At 39.9% G+C, this 14,652-nt stretch overlaps 1 protein-coding gene across 4 annotated transcripts in view; it reads right to left on the bottom strand.

Annotated features, from left to right (window-relative positions):
• Positions 1 to 14,652, bottom strand: part of FAM49B (family with sequence similarity 49 member B) — a 61,146-nt gene that overhangs the window by 24,429 nt on the left and 22,065 nt on the right. Inside the window, exons 2-3 of one of the 4 annotated variants that reach the window (XM_008058505.1) lie at positions 9,547 to 9,629; positions 2,623 to 2,744 (exon numbers count right to left, since the gene is read on the bottom strand). In XM_008058505.1, coding sequence (XP_008056696.1) covers positions 2,623 to 2,744; positions 9,547 to 9,619 — 195 coding nt within the window. In that variant the 5' untranslated portion in view covers positions 9,620 to 9,629. Of the gene's footprint in view, positions 1 to 2,218; positions 2,262 to 2,622; positions 2,745 to 9,546; positions 9,630 to 10,527; positions 10,932 to 14,652 lie in introns of those variants that run through there. The other 3 variants (XM_021712569.1, XM_008058506.2, XM_008058507.1) reach the window with 3 other exon arrangements.

Genomic DNA, 14,652 nt, shown 5'->3' with positions numbered 1-14,652 from the left:
AAAATAAATCCTACCTTAAAAAAAAAATCAAATAGGTAATGAATAGCATTTGTCCCTATGGTAAAGGAGTTTTTTCTTTTTTTAGTCGGGGTCTCAGGCTGCCACCTGCCACCCAGGGTGGAATGCAGTGACATGATCACGGCTCACCGCAACCTCAAGCTCCTGGGCTCAAGTGATCCTCCTGCCTCAACCTCCCAAGTAGCTGGGACTACAGGCTTCAGCCTCCATGCCTGGCTGATCTTTAAAATTTTTTTGTAGACACAAGGTCTCACTGTGTTTTCCAGGCTGGTCTGGAACTCCTGGGCTCAAGCAATCATCCCATCTCAGCCTCCCAAAGTGCTGGGATTACATGTGTGAGCCACCAAGTCTAGCCAGATTTTTTTCTTTATTGCTTATAGGAGATGATTATAACTTGATGATAAGAATTCAATGATAAAACAAACTTTAAAGAAGTTTAATGACCTAATACTTATAAACAATTAAAAGTCATCTGTATCTTTGGCCAGGCTCAGTGGCTCAGCCTGTAATCCCAGCACTTTGGGAGGCCGAGGCGAGTGGATTGCCTGAGTCCGTGGGTTTGAGACCCACCCAGGCAACTTGGTGAAACCTCATCTATACAATAATCAAAAAATTAGCCAGGCGTGGTGGCGTGTACCTGTAGTTCTGCCTACTTGGAAGGTTGAGGTGGAAGGATCGCCGGAGCCTAGCAGGTCGAGACTGCAGTGGCCGGGAGTGTGCCACTGGGTGACAGAGTGAGACTCCAACTCAAAAAAAAAAAAAAAAAAAGTAATCTATATCTAATAATCAACATGGAGACAGTATGAAACATTTTAGAACAACTTGTGAATTGGTGTGACTTACAGGAAAACGGCAATTTAACAATTAAAATACTGCTTAATCTTTTAAATCTTTCAAATGTTTGATTTTTCAAAATATGCTTAAATGTTTAGAGAACTTAAATTTCACAGAAATAGTTATATACCTTAATTTACTAATTTTTTTTTGTTGTTGTTTTTTGAGTTGGAGTCTCACTCTGTTGCCCAGACTGGAGCACAGTGGCATGCTCCTGGCCACCGCAGCCTCGACCTGCTGGGCTCCGGGGATCCTTCCGCCTCAGCCTTCCAAGTAGCTGGAACTACAGGAGCGTGCTACCATGCCCAGCTGGTTTTTTATTTATTATAGAGACGAGGTCTCGCCAAGTTGCCCAGGAGGGTCTCGAACCTGCGGGCTCAGGCAGTCCACTCGCCTCAGCCTTCCAAAGTGCTGGGATTACAGGTTGAGCCACCGAGCTCGGCCAATTTACTGAAATCTTAAAGTTTCACTAAGCTAATAATATTGCCAGAATTGAAAGTCTAAAGCTCTTGCATTTGCTTCTTCAACAGTTAACTGCTTACTAAGCACTGGACTAGGTTGCTGGTAACACCAAAATAGGCAAGAAGCCAGGTTTACCCTCCTCAAGCTGGAAATACAGTGGTGGAGACACAAACATCCAATATCAATGGTTTAAAAACAACAAAACGAAACCCAGATGGTTACCATAAAAGCAATGTGTGTAAAGTGCTAGGGCGGAAGAGGAAGAGGAAGCAGGGGGTTGTCAGGACGTGTAGGGGGAGGGGACTGCAACTGGCAAAGGGGGAAGTGCTTTCCAGACAAGGCTGCCACAAGGAAGCGGGCCTGTGCAAGACACAGGGCAGCAAGAAGCTGCAGGAGAGTGGGCAGCGGAATTCACCTGCCCACCATCTCCTCTGCCAACAGCCTCAGTCACCAAAACACCTGAGGAACTGTCGTCTTCCGGTGTCTGCACGGGCTCTGCCGTCACCACTGCTCCAAACATCACAAGAGAAATCGAGCTGGCTATGGACCGCACACCCAGAGGCTGGTCCTTGACGACTTCTGCCTCCTCATCATGAGAAGAGTGACAGAGTGGAGAGAGGGAGGGAGGGTCACCGCGTGGCACTGCCTCCGGATGGCCTTTCACCAAGAGAGGAAAACCAGGGCCCAGAGGCCGAGGAGCTTCTCTGGGAAGGGCAGGACACCCACGCTTGGACAAGCTGGAGGGAATAAAGCCGCCCAAGAAGAAAGAAGCTGAAACCAAGAGAAGGAAGAATTTCAAAAGTTCCAAAACAGGATGAAGAACACAGGCAGAGAAGCTAGTCTTGGACAGCAGCAGAGACGCAGTTTCTTCTGAGAAATGGAAGAAATGGAAACCTGAACGCACCCAGGTTTGGGAGAAGAAAGCAGAGGCCACACGAGACATTTTCTTGTGTCCAGACTGCAAGGATGATTTCGGCTTTCTCCTAGGAAGCTGAAGAGAAGTAGAAAAAACAGACTGGCAGAACACAGCCAAAGAAAACAGTAAGAGCTCCCCAGGAATCCTGTACATTTCAAGTGCGAGAGCAACAAAAAAGTAAACCCAATTTTCTTTACTACACATAAATTGCTTATTTATGAGACACTATTTTCCTTTTACCCTCATGTCACTGCAACCGTTTTTGAAACGATGCCAAGCAACCATCCTTCAATAATACTTAATATAAAGTAGAGAACTCTCAAGTCTAGAAAACACCCAAGAGTGGACATAGTTCATCTCTATTAACGGGGAAAGATGTAAACGCACATTACCTCTCGTATTTCATGGCCAGCTCCTCGGTATGACTGCAAGTCTTCCAAGATGCCTTCTGCATCTTTTAATACTACATTCACCTGATTATAAATTTCCTTCTCAGACTCTGTAGGCTGGGCATCTAAATAGCAGGAAAGCACAAGAAAATTTACAGTGACATGAATTTTTTAAATACATGTATAACTCTAAGTAATTAACAACCCAGATTTCCAAATGTTTACTCAATGTTAACTTTATTTTCTTAGAAAAGACTAAACTTTTCCACAGCTCTGCATTTAAATAACTAGCATCAAGTTAATCAACACAGAAAGCAAGAGACCATTACTATTTAAAGTTACAAATTATGATTTGGTATATTAAACCAATCTGAATTATAATTGAAATTTTAAGTTAATAGTCTTAACAATCACTTTTTCTACTACATACATCACCATCACTGACTGTAAACGCAGCAGTCATGATCTGTTTTAATGCACTAGAATTGAAAGCCTACAAAGATACCTTGTTGATCTCTAGTTTAAGACTAAAATTACTTTATCTCCGAGTGATTTTTGATACAAAAAAAGTAAAAACTTTAAAGAATACTTTTTAGAGGCTCCCCTTTCCTAGGGATCACTTTTAATTCTGTCTCAACAAATATGATGGTATAAGCTACAGAAGGGAGGAAACAGACATCAAAGGCCAAAGCCAAGGGTAGTATCACTGAACTGCTCTGCAGATGCACAAAGGTCAAGACTGCTGTGCAGAGGGGCGTTCAAATTACAAAACTGCTCAGAACGGAGCTGCTGAAAACTAGATGCTTTAAGCTGCACTCAGTACTATTCCTGAAGCATTATCAGAGACACACACACGTGGGCACATTCACCACCTGTGGGTGAGCCATAAAGCATAACGATAAAGGTAACTAAGCCTGGATTTCTCTCAGCTTGACTCGAGTTAACAGAAATCCTGCTTTTTATAATAACTCAACTGTTTGTTTCTCAAAGGACAACTTTTTTTAATTTAATACATTTCACATATGAAACTGATAGAAGAGATGCCTAAATAACTATAAATTCATTTTATGCTTGGAGCAAAACATAATTCAATTCCACCCATTAAGCTTACTAACTAGGCAAAAATATACAACAAATTTATAAAAAATCAATAATTATGGTACCAAATTTTAAATTCAACATATGTGAAACATACTACAGCAACAATAAAGTAACATTCATATGCAAAGCCAACTTAAGAATTTGTGTTCACATATCTGTTCCCTTATTTTTCAAACTTATTTTCAGAAATCATGTGTTTTTTAAGAATGAAAATACTGTGACAAAATAATTACAAAAGAAGAGCCAATTGAAAAATTTTAAAAACCCTCTGTCCAAAGTGACAAAGACATTACTAGAAACAAACACTGATATTGGAGCTAAATGATCAGTTTTTTTCAAATCAGGTTTTGTCATTTAGCAGTAATATTTTTTTGCATTTAGCCAGACCATATGTTAGACACACACTTTTTAAAAAAGCACTCCTCATAACTTTTATACTTACACCAAATGCAGTAGAAAAAAATACTTTTTACATGCAAAAACGAGTTTTATACTTTTTCATATGGAATTGTGGAACTACAAACATAACATCAATAGTAGACACATATTATAGTTTGAATCATGAAGTGGGAATTCATGACAAAGGACGATATTTTAACTATTATGTATCGAAAGTATTCGTGAAGTTTGAAAATACTAAACTATGTATTTTTGGTGTGGTGACTAGCTGTTAACATAAAAATGTGACACTGAGACTTACATACAAACAAAACATTCTCAAGTAGACTTAAATAAGTAGACCTTGTAAGTGGTTAATAACTAGTAAAGGTTTAATAAGTACCAAGAAATTTAAAACTAAAGGAGAAGATTCGAGTTTCCCTCAAGGGTGGGAGAAACACCCAGCACCACACTGATTCAACATTTTTTAGACTGTCACAGGAAAGTCACATTTATAATTTTGAAAGCTGCTGAAGACTGCTGTAGAAATGAAGACAAACAGAAAAAAGCAGACAGGTAAGCACTACTTTACTGAGAGCAAGTCATGCAAAAGGGTTTGAAATACTAAGAGGAAAAAAACTGCATAAAATAAAGATTTCTTTAAATTTCAAAAAATGGTATTATATAATGCAACCAAGACTTGTCACTTTGATTCTTTATAAAAAAGAATGGCTTTACTATTTCAAAAAAAATGTACCACTTAGACAGCTAACAAAAGGATATTCATCTGATTGTAAAATAATGTACCCATTACTGAGAGTAGACATACTGATTACTCATCAAGCTTAGTTATAAAAGATGTTCAAGGGAAATTAAGGCATGTTTCAACCGTTCTTATCATTTGAGGGTAAAATTAAATATTTTCGTAACTTCACACCAATTTCCTGTGGGGTGGAGGGTAGAAGAGTCACTAAAAATAATTGCTAACATTGAAGCTGTTACAACAATGCAAAAGGTGGCAAAGATTAGCTGTGAAAGGAAAAATATAAAAAGTAAGTCAACATAAAAATTTTAATTGTAATAAAGGGTCTTTCTGCTTTAACCTTACATTCACCCATTCAATCAATATATACAACTGTCTCTGTAAGTTTCATCAAGGTAGGGACCAAAATGTACAGTGCATACCACTGGTACATATGTAAATTCAGTACCTAGTAGGTTTTATATAATAAATATTTTTTGAATGAATGAGAAAGTACAGAGACATCAGGAAGTTTCCAGCACAAACTAAAGAAGACTACTATGCGTGTTGATCTCTGAATAAATAAATAAATACGTAAGAAAGATGCCACCAGAATAAAGATATTTCAAAATATAGGGCAAAGGAAATTGAAAGTATGCAAGAGGTAAGTGAAAAAAATAAGTCAGAGAGTGGGTCCCAATATTTTTAAATGGTGACAGGAAACAGGTAACATAAAAGACACAAGAAGTAGAGGAGATGTATGACTCAATGGAAAGGCATTACAACAATGAACCAGAGCAAACAGATTCTGGCTCTCATTTACTGACAATCACCTCTACTTACTCTGCCAGTCTGATCTATCTAGAGACAAGTAAATCACGCTTAACAAAAATGTACCAAACTTCTATCACTTAAAAAGCACTATGCTAAGGCTGGGGAAAGGACACAAAACTAGAGTCCCTCTTCTCCTGAGAACCAAAATTTAGTGAGTGAGTATTCAGGCTAAAGATTTAGCATTACAATGAGCTGTAAAGTAACAGTGTTGTTACACAATAAATAGTAAGAACTCCAAGAACTAGAAGAGGCTATTTAGCTCTTTTTATATGCTGTCATTAGCATGACTGCTGCCAAATTTTATGGAGTAATTCTGACCTTTTATCTTAATTGGACATTTATTAAACAAAATCACAAGAAAATCTAACGTTTAGCTGTAATTTGTTTTAAAGAAAAAGTCCTAACAAAAGTAAAAAACAGTATATTTCAGTGAACACTGAATGACATTACATGCCTTAAGGCCTTTGTCCAAGATGCTTCTTGAAACATTTGTTTTGTTTTAAGTTGGAGTCTCACTCTGACACCCAGGCTGGAGTGCAGTGGCATGATCATGGCTCACTACAGCCTCGACCTCTGGGGTTCATGTGACTCTTCTGCCTCAGTCTCTCGAATAGCTAGTACTACAGGTGCACACCACCATGCCTGGCTACTTCTTTTTCCTTTTAAATTACAGAGACAAGGTCTTGCTATGTTGCCCACGCTGGTCTTGAATTCCTGGGCTCAAGTGAGCCTCCTGCCTGAGCCTCCCAAGTGCTGGTATTAAGAGGCGTGAGTCACTGTGCTAGCTCCAAACATTTTAATTCCCCCTCCCAAACACAATTCCAACATCACCCTCAGAAAGACTTCCATGATGATGTCCAATCTATTCATTGCCACATGAAGTTAATAAGCTCTTAATCTACACTTTGAATGTAAATGATGCCAATTAGATTATGAGTTTGCATTCTCTCTATCGTACTCGACTGAGAGCTCCCCAAGGAGGGGTTGCATCTCAGTGATCTTTGCATACTCAACGCCTATTGGCTGGTTCAAGCCATAAATGCACGTTAAACTGGACTGAAAAACAATTACCAGGATGGAGGTGTAGTGTAAGTAAATGGAGTTGTGATTTACTTTAAAGACAGCCTTCATTTTGTAAACTGCAAGATTCCATTCGGTCACATTTCAAATGCACTAGCATACTTCATTTGCATACAACAGGATGCAAAAAGCCAGAAACATCTGCATGGAATTTTTTCCATCGTTGCCCAACTACAGAGACATATTGGGCTACACTTAACCAACTCGAATGATAAGAATAATGTGACTACGTGATCTGAAGGTGACTGTTTATCTAGTAATAAACAATGAAGTGCTACTCTAACTATTAAAAAGAATGCAGCTTTATTTCAAGTAATCATTAGGAACAGGCAAATCAACTTTGCTGGCAATTCTGAATCTGGTGTAAAACAACCTAAGAGAAGACTCATTGGGAGTGTCCATGTCACTATAGTAGCTTACCGATACGGCAAGACTTTACAAGTGCATGTTTCCAAAAAGAAGAATGATATGCAGCAAGTGGATGAGAGATAAAATTAAAGAATGCCAATGTTAAAATAAAAAAAACACATTTTAAAATCTAAATAAGAAATAACAGTGGGCAAACTCTAGCCTGGTATACAAGGTATCTCCACTAAATTTCATTTACAGTATATCAATAAGTGTCAAACCAAAAGTTCTACACTGGCCGATACCGGCAACAAATATCATTTTTAAATTTTTTTCTTTTTTTTTTCTGAGTTGGAATCTTACTCTGTCACCCAGGCTGGAGGGCAGTGGCACGCTCCTGGCCACTGCAGCCTCAACCCGCTGGTCTCCGGCAATCCTTTCGCCTCAGCCTTCCAAGTAGCTGGAACTACAGGCACACACTACCACACCCGGCTAATTTTTTTTCATTTATTGTAGAGACGAGGTCTCGTCAAGTTGCCCAGATGGGTCTCGAACCCGCGGGCTCAGGCAATCCTCTCGCCTCGACCTCCCAAAGTGCTGGGATTACAGGCTAAGCCACCAAGTCCGGCCTCATTTTTTAATTTATATCTTCCTTTGAAGTTAACATTTTATATGCAGTTCTGCACTACTGGTTATTATTGTCATTACTAGCAATTTAAACCTTTTCCTGCCACTATATTGGCTATTTAAATGTTAGGGATAGTGATCCAAATACCCTCACAGACGGAAAAGTCAAGACCAAGTTATCTTTTAAATACTACATCTAAATTCATGCTTCTCACTTGACCACAATGTAACACTAGGTTTATAAAAAGATCAAGTGCCAAGTCTTGAACAAGATCTTGACTGTATCAAAGCCAAGATTCTGCAATGTCAGGAATTTGAGACAAAGAGGAAAAGAGAGACAGAACAGCAGAAAAATACACAAAGACCAAGTTTGAAACAGATGCAAATAAACTAAAATACAGCTCTGATGTAAGTTGCCTCGTCTGAAAGAACGATCTCCAAGTCAGCAATCCGCTCAACATCCCCAAGCTGATTAAAGTCATGCTGAACATGCATTTAAAACAGCACTGTGAAATTGCCGAGAAGGGTCAAGAAGACTAAGATTCATCTGGTAACACGTTCCCTTAAAAACCCAACAATTTAATATGGTCCTGATGCTGGTATCACTACTCTGTCCTAGCCTGCACACAGCCCAAACTGCAGCAGATTCTTCATGGGAATGTAATAAAGAAAATATCAGTGATCACAAATGATTCTACAAAAGGAGATAAGCTTTTTGCTTATATGAATTTGTACTTGGTTTAAAGGAATATATACATATATATATGATTCATTAAACAGAATGAATTATATAAAATCATAAAAACTAAACTGAAATTAGAAGAAAAGACAGAGGCTCTCTGGAGGTTCAAGTGATTTGTTGTGTTCTTAAAATCAGAAAAAGTCTTAAATTTTAAGTATTTAAAAATTTGTTCAAATGTTTTAACCTCAAATAAAAATGTAAGGGGTCAGTCACATGATTCAAAACCTAAGGACTATCTCTTCACCCTTTCCTAACAATTTTCTAATGATCAGTTAAAATAGCAACATTAACACTAAAACATCGATTGAATATCATTTTTCTCAATTGGACAACCAGACAAGCTAAAGCGATACCAACAGCCAAAAAAGCAAAAGCTTTGCAACATGCACCAAGGTCAATGACACTTACCTGCCACTCTTAGACCATATTACAATAGGTCATGCAACATAAAACAAACAGAAGGCAAATTACTTAAAGGTCTGTGAACCCATTATTTTTCTTTTTATTTAGAGCTAGAAAAAAATGAATTCCTGAAATAAATACATGGAGTTTTTAACTTTTCAAATGATCTGCAAAGATTAAATAATTTAGGTTCACACTTACCTTTTAATATTATGCCCAAATTACTGAGCTCTGAATGGCCTTCATGAACAGATTTGTATTTATTAAAATACTTAAATATGCATCTAAAGTAATTGCAGCCTAGTCGATTTTCCTCAACTACAACAAAATTTCTTCCCCAAATATTACTTCTATTAATAAATCTTGAGGTAGTATTAGTTCTTTCAACTTTTCATAAAAATGTTTGCATAAAATAGAGCTCAGATTACAAAATAATCTTCAACTAAGAGATATGAAATCTCTTAGAAAAACTCAAAAATCATTTTATCATCACAACTTAATCTATAAAATATGACTTCCAGTTCTAGAAGGCACCAGAAATTTTACTCAAACAATTCACAGCTCAGTCATGCAAAGCAGTTAAAAAGATGGCGAAGTGGAAACATTCATTTAGTGCAAGACAAACGCAGTCTACTGCAGGCAAAGAGAAATAGATATAAAATCATCTTCTCACTTTCAAAATCAAGGAAAAAATTTGGCCCCTGCTCAAGGTCTGTGCATGTCAAAACTTTAAGAAGATTCCCCATGTTAAGGTACCTGTCGAGACAAGAATGAGAAAAGAGAAAATATCCCTTTATAAAAAAGAACATCTGAAATTTGCTTTAAAAAAATAGTAACAGGGAAAATGTTCATTAGGCCATGAATTCATCCTTCAGGTTACCCAGACTGTGCTCTGGCAGACAGCAAACCGGGTTCTCAAGGTGTTGGTATGTAGGAACCTAGAGGTGAAATGTGGGTTTCCTGTACACAGTGGCACACTCTTGCTCTAATTCTTCTCAACATCCTCCCAAGACATGTTTCGTTAATGGCCTTATAATGAACAATTCCTTAAGTATTCCAATAGTGCTAGTATTCTGAAAAAGAAATTTCTGATCAAGAATTATTCAAGTCATCTTGTTAGTACAGCACCGAATGACAATTTCTTTCAAAGCCAAATTTGAATATGTTCGGCCACAGCTCGCCGTTGCTTCTCATCTTAAAACAGTGTAAAGTAAAACTTACTTCCTGCATGCCATTAAATAGAGCACAGATTTCCAGCCAAATTTGGATGATTGATAATTGGTGGCAGTTAATGTATTGATTCCAGATATGCAGCACAGTTCTGATTTTTAAATAAAATTGTTGAAAGCAAACGCTGTTTGGCATCGTCACTAAAGCATACTATTAGAATATTCATCATAAGGCTACTTGCTTCATGGACTAATGAAAGGACAGCACTGGCTACAGACTCGACATGATTTTAGCAAATGAAAAACTAAAGAATTATACATATGATGGTGATGTTTGCCTACGAGTAAGAAGAAAATCATGCAACCTTTGCTCGATCCCCATGTTTAATTAACAAATACTCTGGCTGGCCTTCACTGCGGTGTGAGGATCATTATCTTTCACCTTTACCATGACGCACCAGCTGTGAAGGGCTCAAGAGACTTACTTTCAAAGTCCAAGAAAAAATGTGCTGCATTGTGGTCTATGTCCCTGGTTAGCACCTTAATGAGATTACCCATGCCAGCAAACCTAAAAATAAAAATGGCAACATCATTTAGTTCCAGTAAGACGTGTAAGCAGAGGCCTGGGACTCGGCAGAGGCTGGCTTGCTCGCGGTGACCCACAGGGGCAGGCTTATGCTTTGGGCAGTGGAAATGTGGACCGACAAAGGCACATCTGGCTCTGAGTTGACCGCTCCTGTCCCGCCTTCCACCCCTCAAAAAGGTTACATACAGCAAACAGGGGAAAAAGATTAGATTTTTACATACAACCTTCAAGATTTCATTTGGTCACTACGTTCATGTTACTCTTTTAACCTTGTTGAGGTATATCTTCTCAATCTAAATTAGCAGCAAAACCAGATTTTTCAAATAAGTAAACAGAGAGACCTTTATTTCTAGGGAAAAGGAAGATTTTGCTTCTTGCAGAGTCAAATCCTATTGAGAACACAGAGAAGATAGTATTCAAACCACATTAAACCAGCAAGACTGAATAAAGTTATCAATGAATGACTCATTTCTCAAAAACTTACCACACATAAATCAATTTATTGTATCTTCTAGCTCCTAAGACTAATCAAGCTTTTATTACTGAATAACTCTTAGATTGAATATTCAACTAGATGCAACTAAACAATGTAAGTAACTTAAAAGTTAACACAGCAAAGAAGCACGCTGGGAGCCAGCAATTTCCACAATGTCAGTTTTCTGGGGGAAAAACGTAAACATAAGGCACTGGCATAAATGTTGCCAATAATCGGCCCTAAGCCCCGTGAGGAAGAAGGTGGGGAGGGTGGGCAGGAGGATCCAGGAAACCACGTTCACACCGGGAGGGTGGGGCAGCAGCAGGAAGGCCAACCCTGGTGCCAGCCATTCACACTCCCCTTCTCCCCCTCCCTCGCCGGCCTCCCTCCCTCCAAACTGCTGGACTTTGTCTCCAAAGACCAGGCTGCTGGCAAACGAAATACAACAAAACATCAAAGAAACAATATTCTTATTAACAAAAGAAGACAACTTATCACTCACCCCCAGTGCCAGAAGCTGACAAAAAGTTAGTACTTTCAGACACCTGTGCTGTCCCCGCCTTCTCCCACCTGCTCCCCAGCTAACCTCTGTTCCCACCCTAAGCTTTCCAAGAGGAAACAACAACGTATGTGTAACAATTACTTGCTTTGGAGGTAAAAGTCTGATGGATGGAGACACACAAGTATTATGCAATGTCAAATGCAATCTAATTTGTTCACAAGCATTTACTGAACAGCCCCTCTTTTTTGATACTCCATTCCCCAAATGGGGAAGTCGGGCCGTATCTTATTTTTCTTTGAGTCAGGCTCACTCTGTCACCCAGCATGGAGTGCAGTGGTACACTTGCGGCCACCCCAGCATTGACCTGCTGGGCTCAGGTGATCCTTCCACTTCACCTTCCAAGTAGCTGGAACTAGAGGCGTGCTACCACGCCTGGCTAATTATTGACTACTGTAGAGACTAGGTCTCACCAAGTTGCCTAGGTTGGTCTCGGACTCCTGGACTCCAGCAAGCCTCTCACCTCAGCCTCCCAAAGTGCTGGATTACAGGCTTGAGCCATGGTGCCCGGCCTCTATCTTCTTTTTTATATTAATATTTCTATTACACAGAATTTCAGTGGTCTGGCTTTGTACACTGTTCTACCTGAATAGATTAGGTGAAATAGAAGCTGAGAGGAATTTAATATTCCATCTGAATTGTCTTATGTATTCCAAAACATTTAATAATACCAAGGTTTTGTATTTAAGGAAAGGATAAGCATTTTTCCTAAATCATCACAGGCAAATAATTACCTCAGGTTGGTTACTAACCGTATTCAATAGATTTCTGAAGAAACTATTTGGAAATAGAATATTTCACAGGTTTGATATTTTAAAGCTTTCAAATATATATGGAATACTTGTTTCTAAAAACACTTGAATTATCTTACTAACAAGAATTGAGACCAAATACACAAAAAATTACCCAATGGTAGGTATCGAAACTGCAACTAGAGATGAAAAGTATGTCGTGAGAAAGGACTGGAATTGCTTTTCACAGCAAAAGGCGGCATACCATTTCGTGTTAAGGGTTTAATCTATGGAATCAAGTCAGAATTCTGACTCTAATTGCTAGCTGTGTGACAGTTCACCTCTCTGAGACTCACTTCTGGACTGGAAAAACAGAGGATCCGCTACTATGATACAGGGCTACAGTGAGGGTCCATGAGATTAAGCGCAACTGAGCACAGTGCCTGGCACATAGCATTTAATAAATGTTGGCTGTAATTATAACCCAAACGCCACAAAATAACTTTCAAAAAAGAACAATGGCTCTTATTTCTTCTCTCACAAACCTATCGATACATTTTAATGTTGCAAATCAGAGTATAAAGGCCATTTTTTTGTCAAGAAATGCTGAATATTGCTAGAACGCTGTCCTGAAGTTTGTTTACAAACAGGAAACCACCATCTGGTAGAGGAGGATGCAGGAGAGTGAGTCTAGGCCTCCTTACCTGGTCCCCCAGCGCATACAGGCCACCCCTTGGGGAAATGTTGGAGCCAGCAGGTGTGTCTGCTCCGTCTTCCTGCAGACCCTCTGTAACTGCTCACCATCACACCCTACCTGGTCCCAGCCTATCTGTTCTCCAAAGTTCTCAAGGACTCAGAATTCCTTACCTCTTGAGCCCACACACTCACAATGTGAAAATGGCCGTCTATCCAGCCGTGCCTCTCAATCTCAGCACTGGTAACATTTTGGACTGGATAATTCTTTTGTGGGGGGGGGCCATCTGTCACACACTGTAGGAAATTTAGCGGCACCCCACACAAGTCATGACAACCAGAGATGTCTCAGGATACTGCCAAATGTCCCCTGGTGGCAAAATCACCCCTGGCTGAGCACCCTGAGTTATGACAACTGCTGTCCAATGCAAACCTTCATTCCACCACACAGCACATGGGACAGATGCCACGTGGTAGCCCACATCACGCGTCTCTTTCTACAAAAACTCACAGAACGTTTCAAAGATCTGAAGACAGTTCCATTATAACATTATCAGTTCTCCTATCTTTTACAAAAATAAACAAAAAAATCAAAACCATATTTCTATCTTGCCATAGTCTAACTTGGTCAAAAACCAAACACCACCAACAAAAAACCCTTCCATTCCTTTGCTGTGACTGTTTTCAACTAATATGATATAGTGGCTAATTGTCAGATTATGCAGGAACCAGAATGCCTGGGTTTGAACCCAGGTCTGCCACTACCAAGCTTTGTGACTTTAGTGCATGATAAGAATACGCACTTGCCGGGCTCGGTGGCTCAGCCTGTCATCCTGCGCCTTTGGGAGGCTGAGGTGAGCGGACTGCCTGAGCCCGCGGGTTCGAGACCCACCTGGGCAGCGAGTGGCCACTGCACTCCAGTCTGGGCGACAGAGTGAGACTCCAACTCATAAAAAAAAAAAGAATATGCACTGCAGGCTCCTAAAGTCATCCAATGGGTTAACAAGCAAGCACAATGTTTAGTCCATGCCTGGCAGTGACTTACGCCGCTACCGCCGTGGCTGCTGGGGCAACCTAAATGCCACAAGACCGGCAGCAGGACCCACGGAGCTCTGCTGCAGCCCCACTTCCTGCCACAGAGGACACCAGACTGTCACAAGAGAACGAAGCCAAGAGGCAGTGCAGAGACACAGAACGTGTCCTGGGCCATTCACTTCCACTCACTCCCAAGTGCCCCTGCTACCTCCCTCAGTTCAGCAGCTTGGGTCTCCTCTGGCCTCAAGATACCCTCGTTTCTTTAACCTATGTCCACTCCTTTGAGCCATTTTGCTGAGCTGCATTTCTGCTATGGCATCTAAAAGTCTAACAAGATTTTAAAGTTTCAGATGAATAAGTAAATTTGATATGAAAGATACCAAAAGATATGATTTCTAAACAGATTATATAAAACTTGACCCAGCCGGGCTCAGTGGCTCAGCCTGTCATCCCGCGCCTTTGGGAGGCTGAGGTGAGTGGACTGCCTGAGCCCACAGGTTCGAGACCCGCCTGGGCAGCGAGACCTCATCT

The sequence above is a fragment of the Carlito syrichta genome, unplaced genomic scaffold, assembly GCF_000164805.1.
Source record: "Carlito syrichta isolate Samal-C Ts95f unplaced genomic scaffold, Tarsius_syrichta-2.0.1 Scaffold303367, whole genome shotgun sequence".
Classification (NCBI taxonomy): domain Eukaryota; kingdom Metazoa; phylum Chordata; class Mammalia; order Primates; family Tarsiidae; genus Carlito; species Carlito syrichta.
This window is presented reverse-complemented; position numbering and strand designations above follow the sequence as displayed.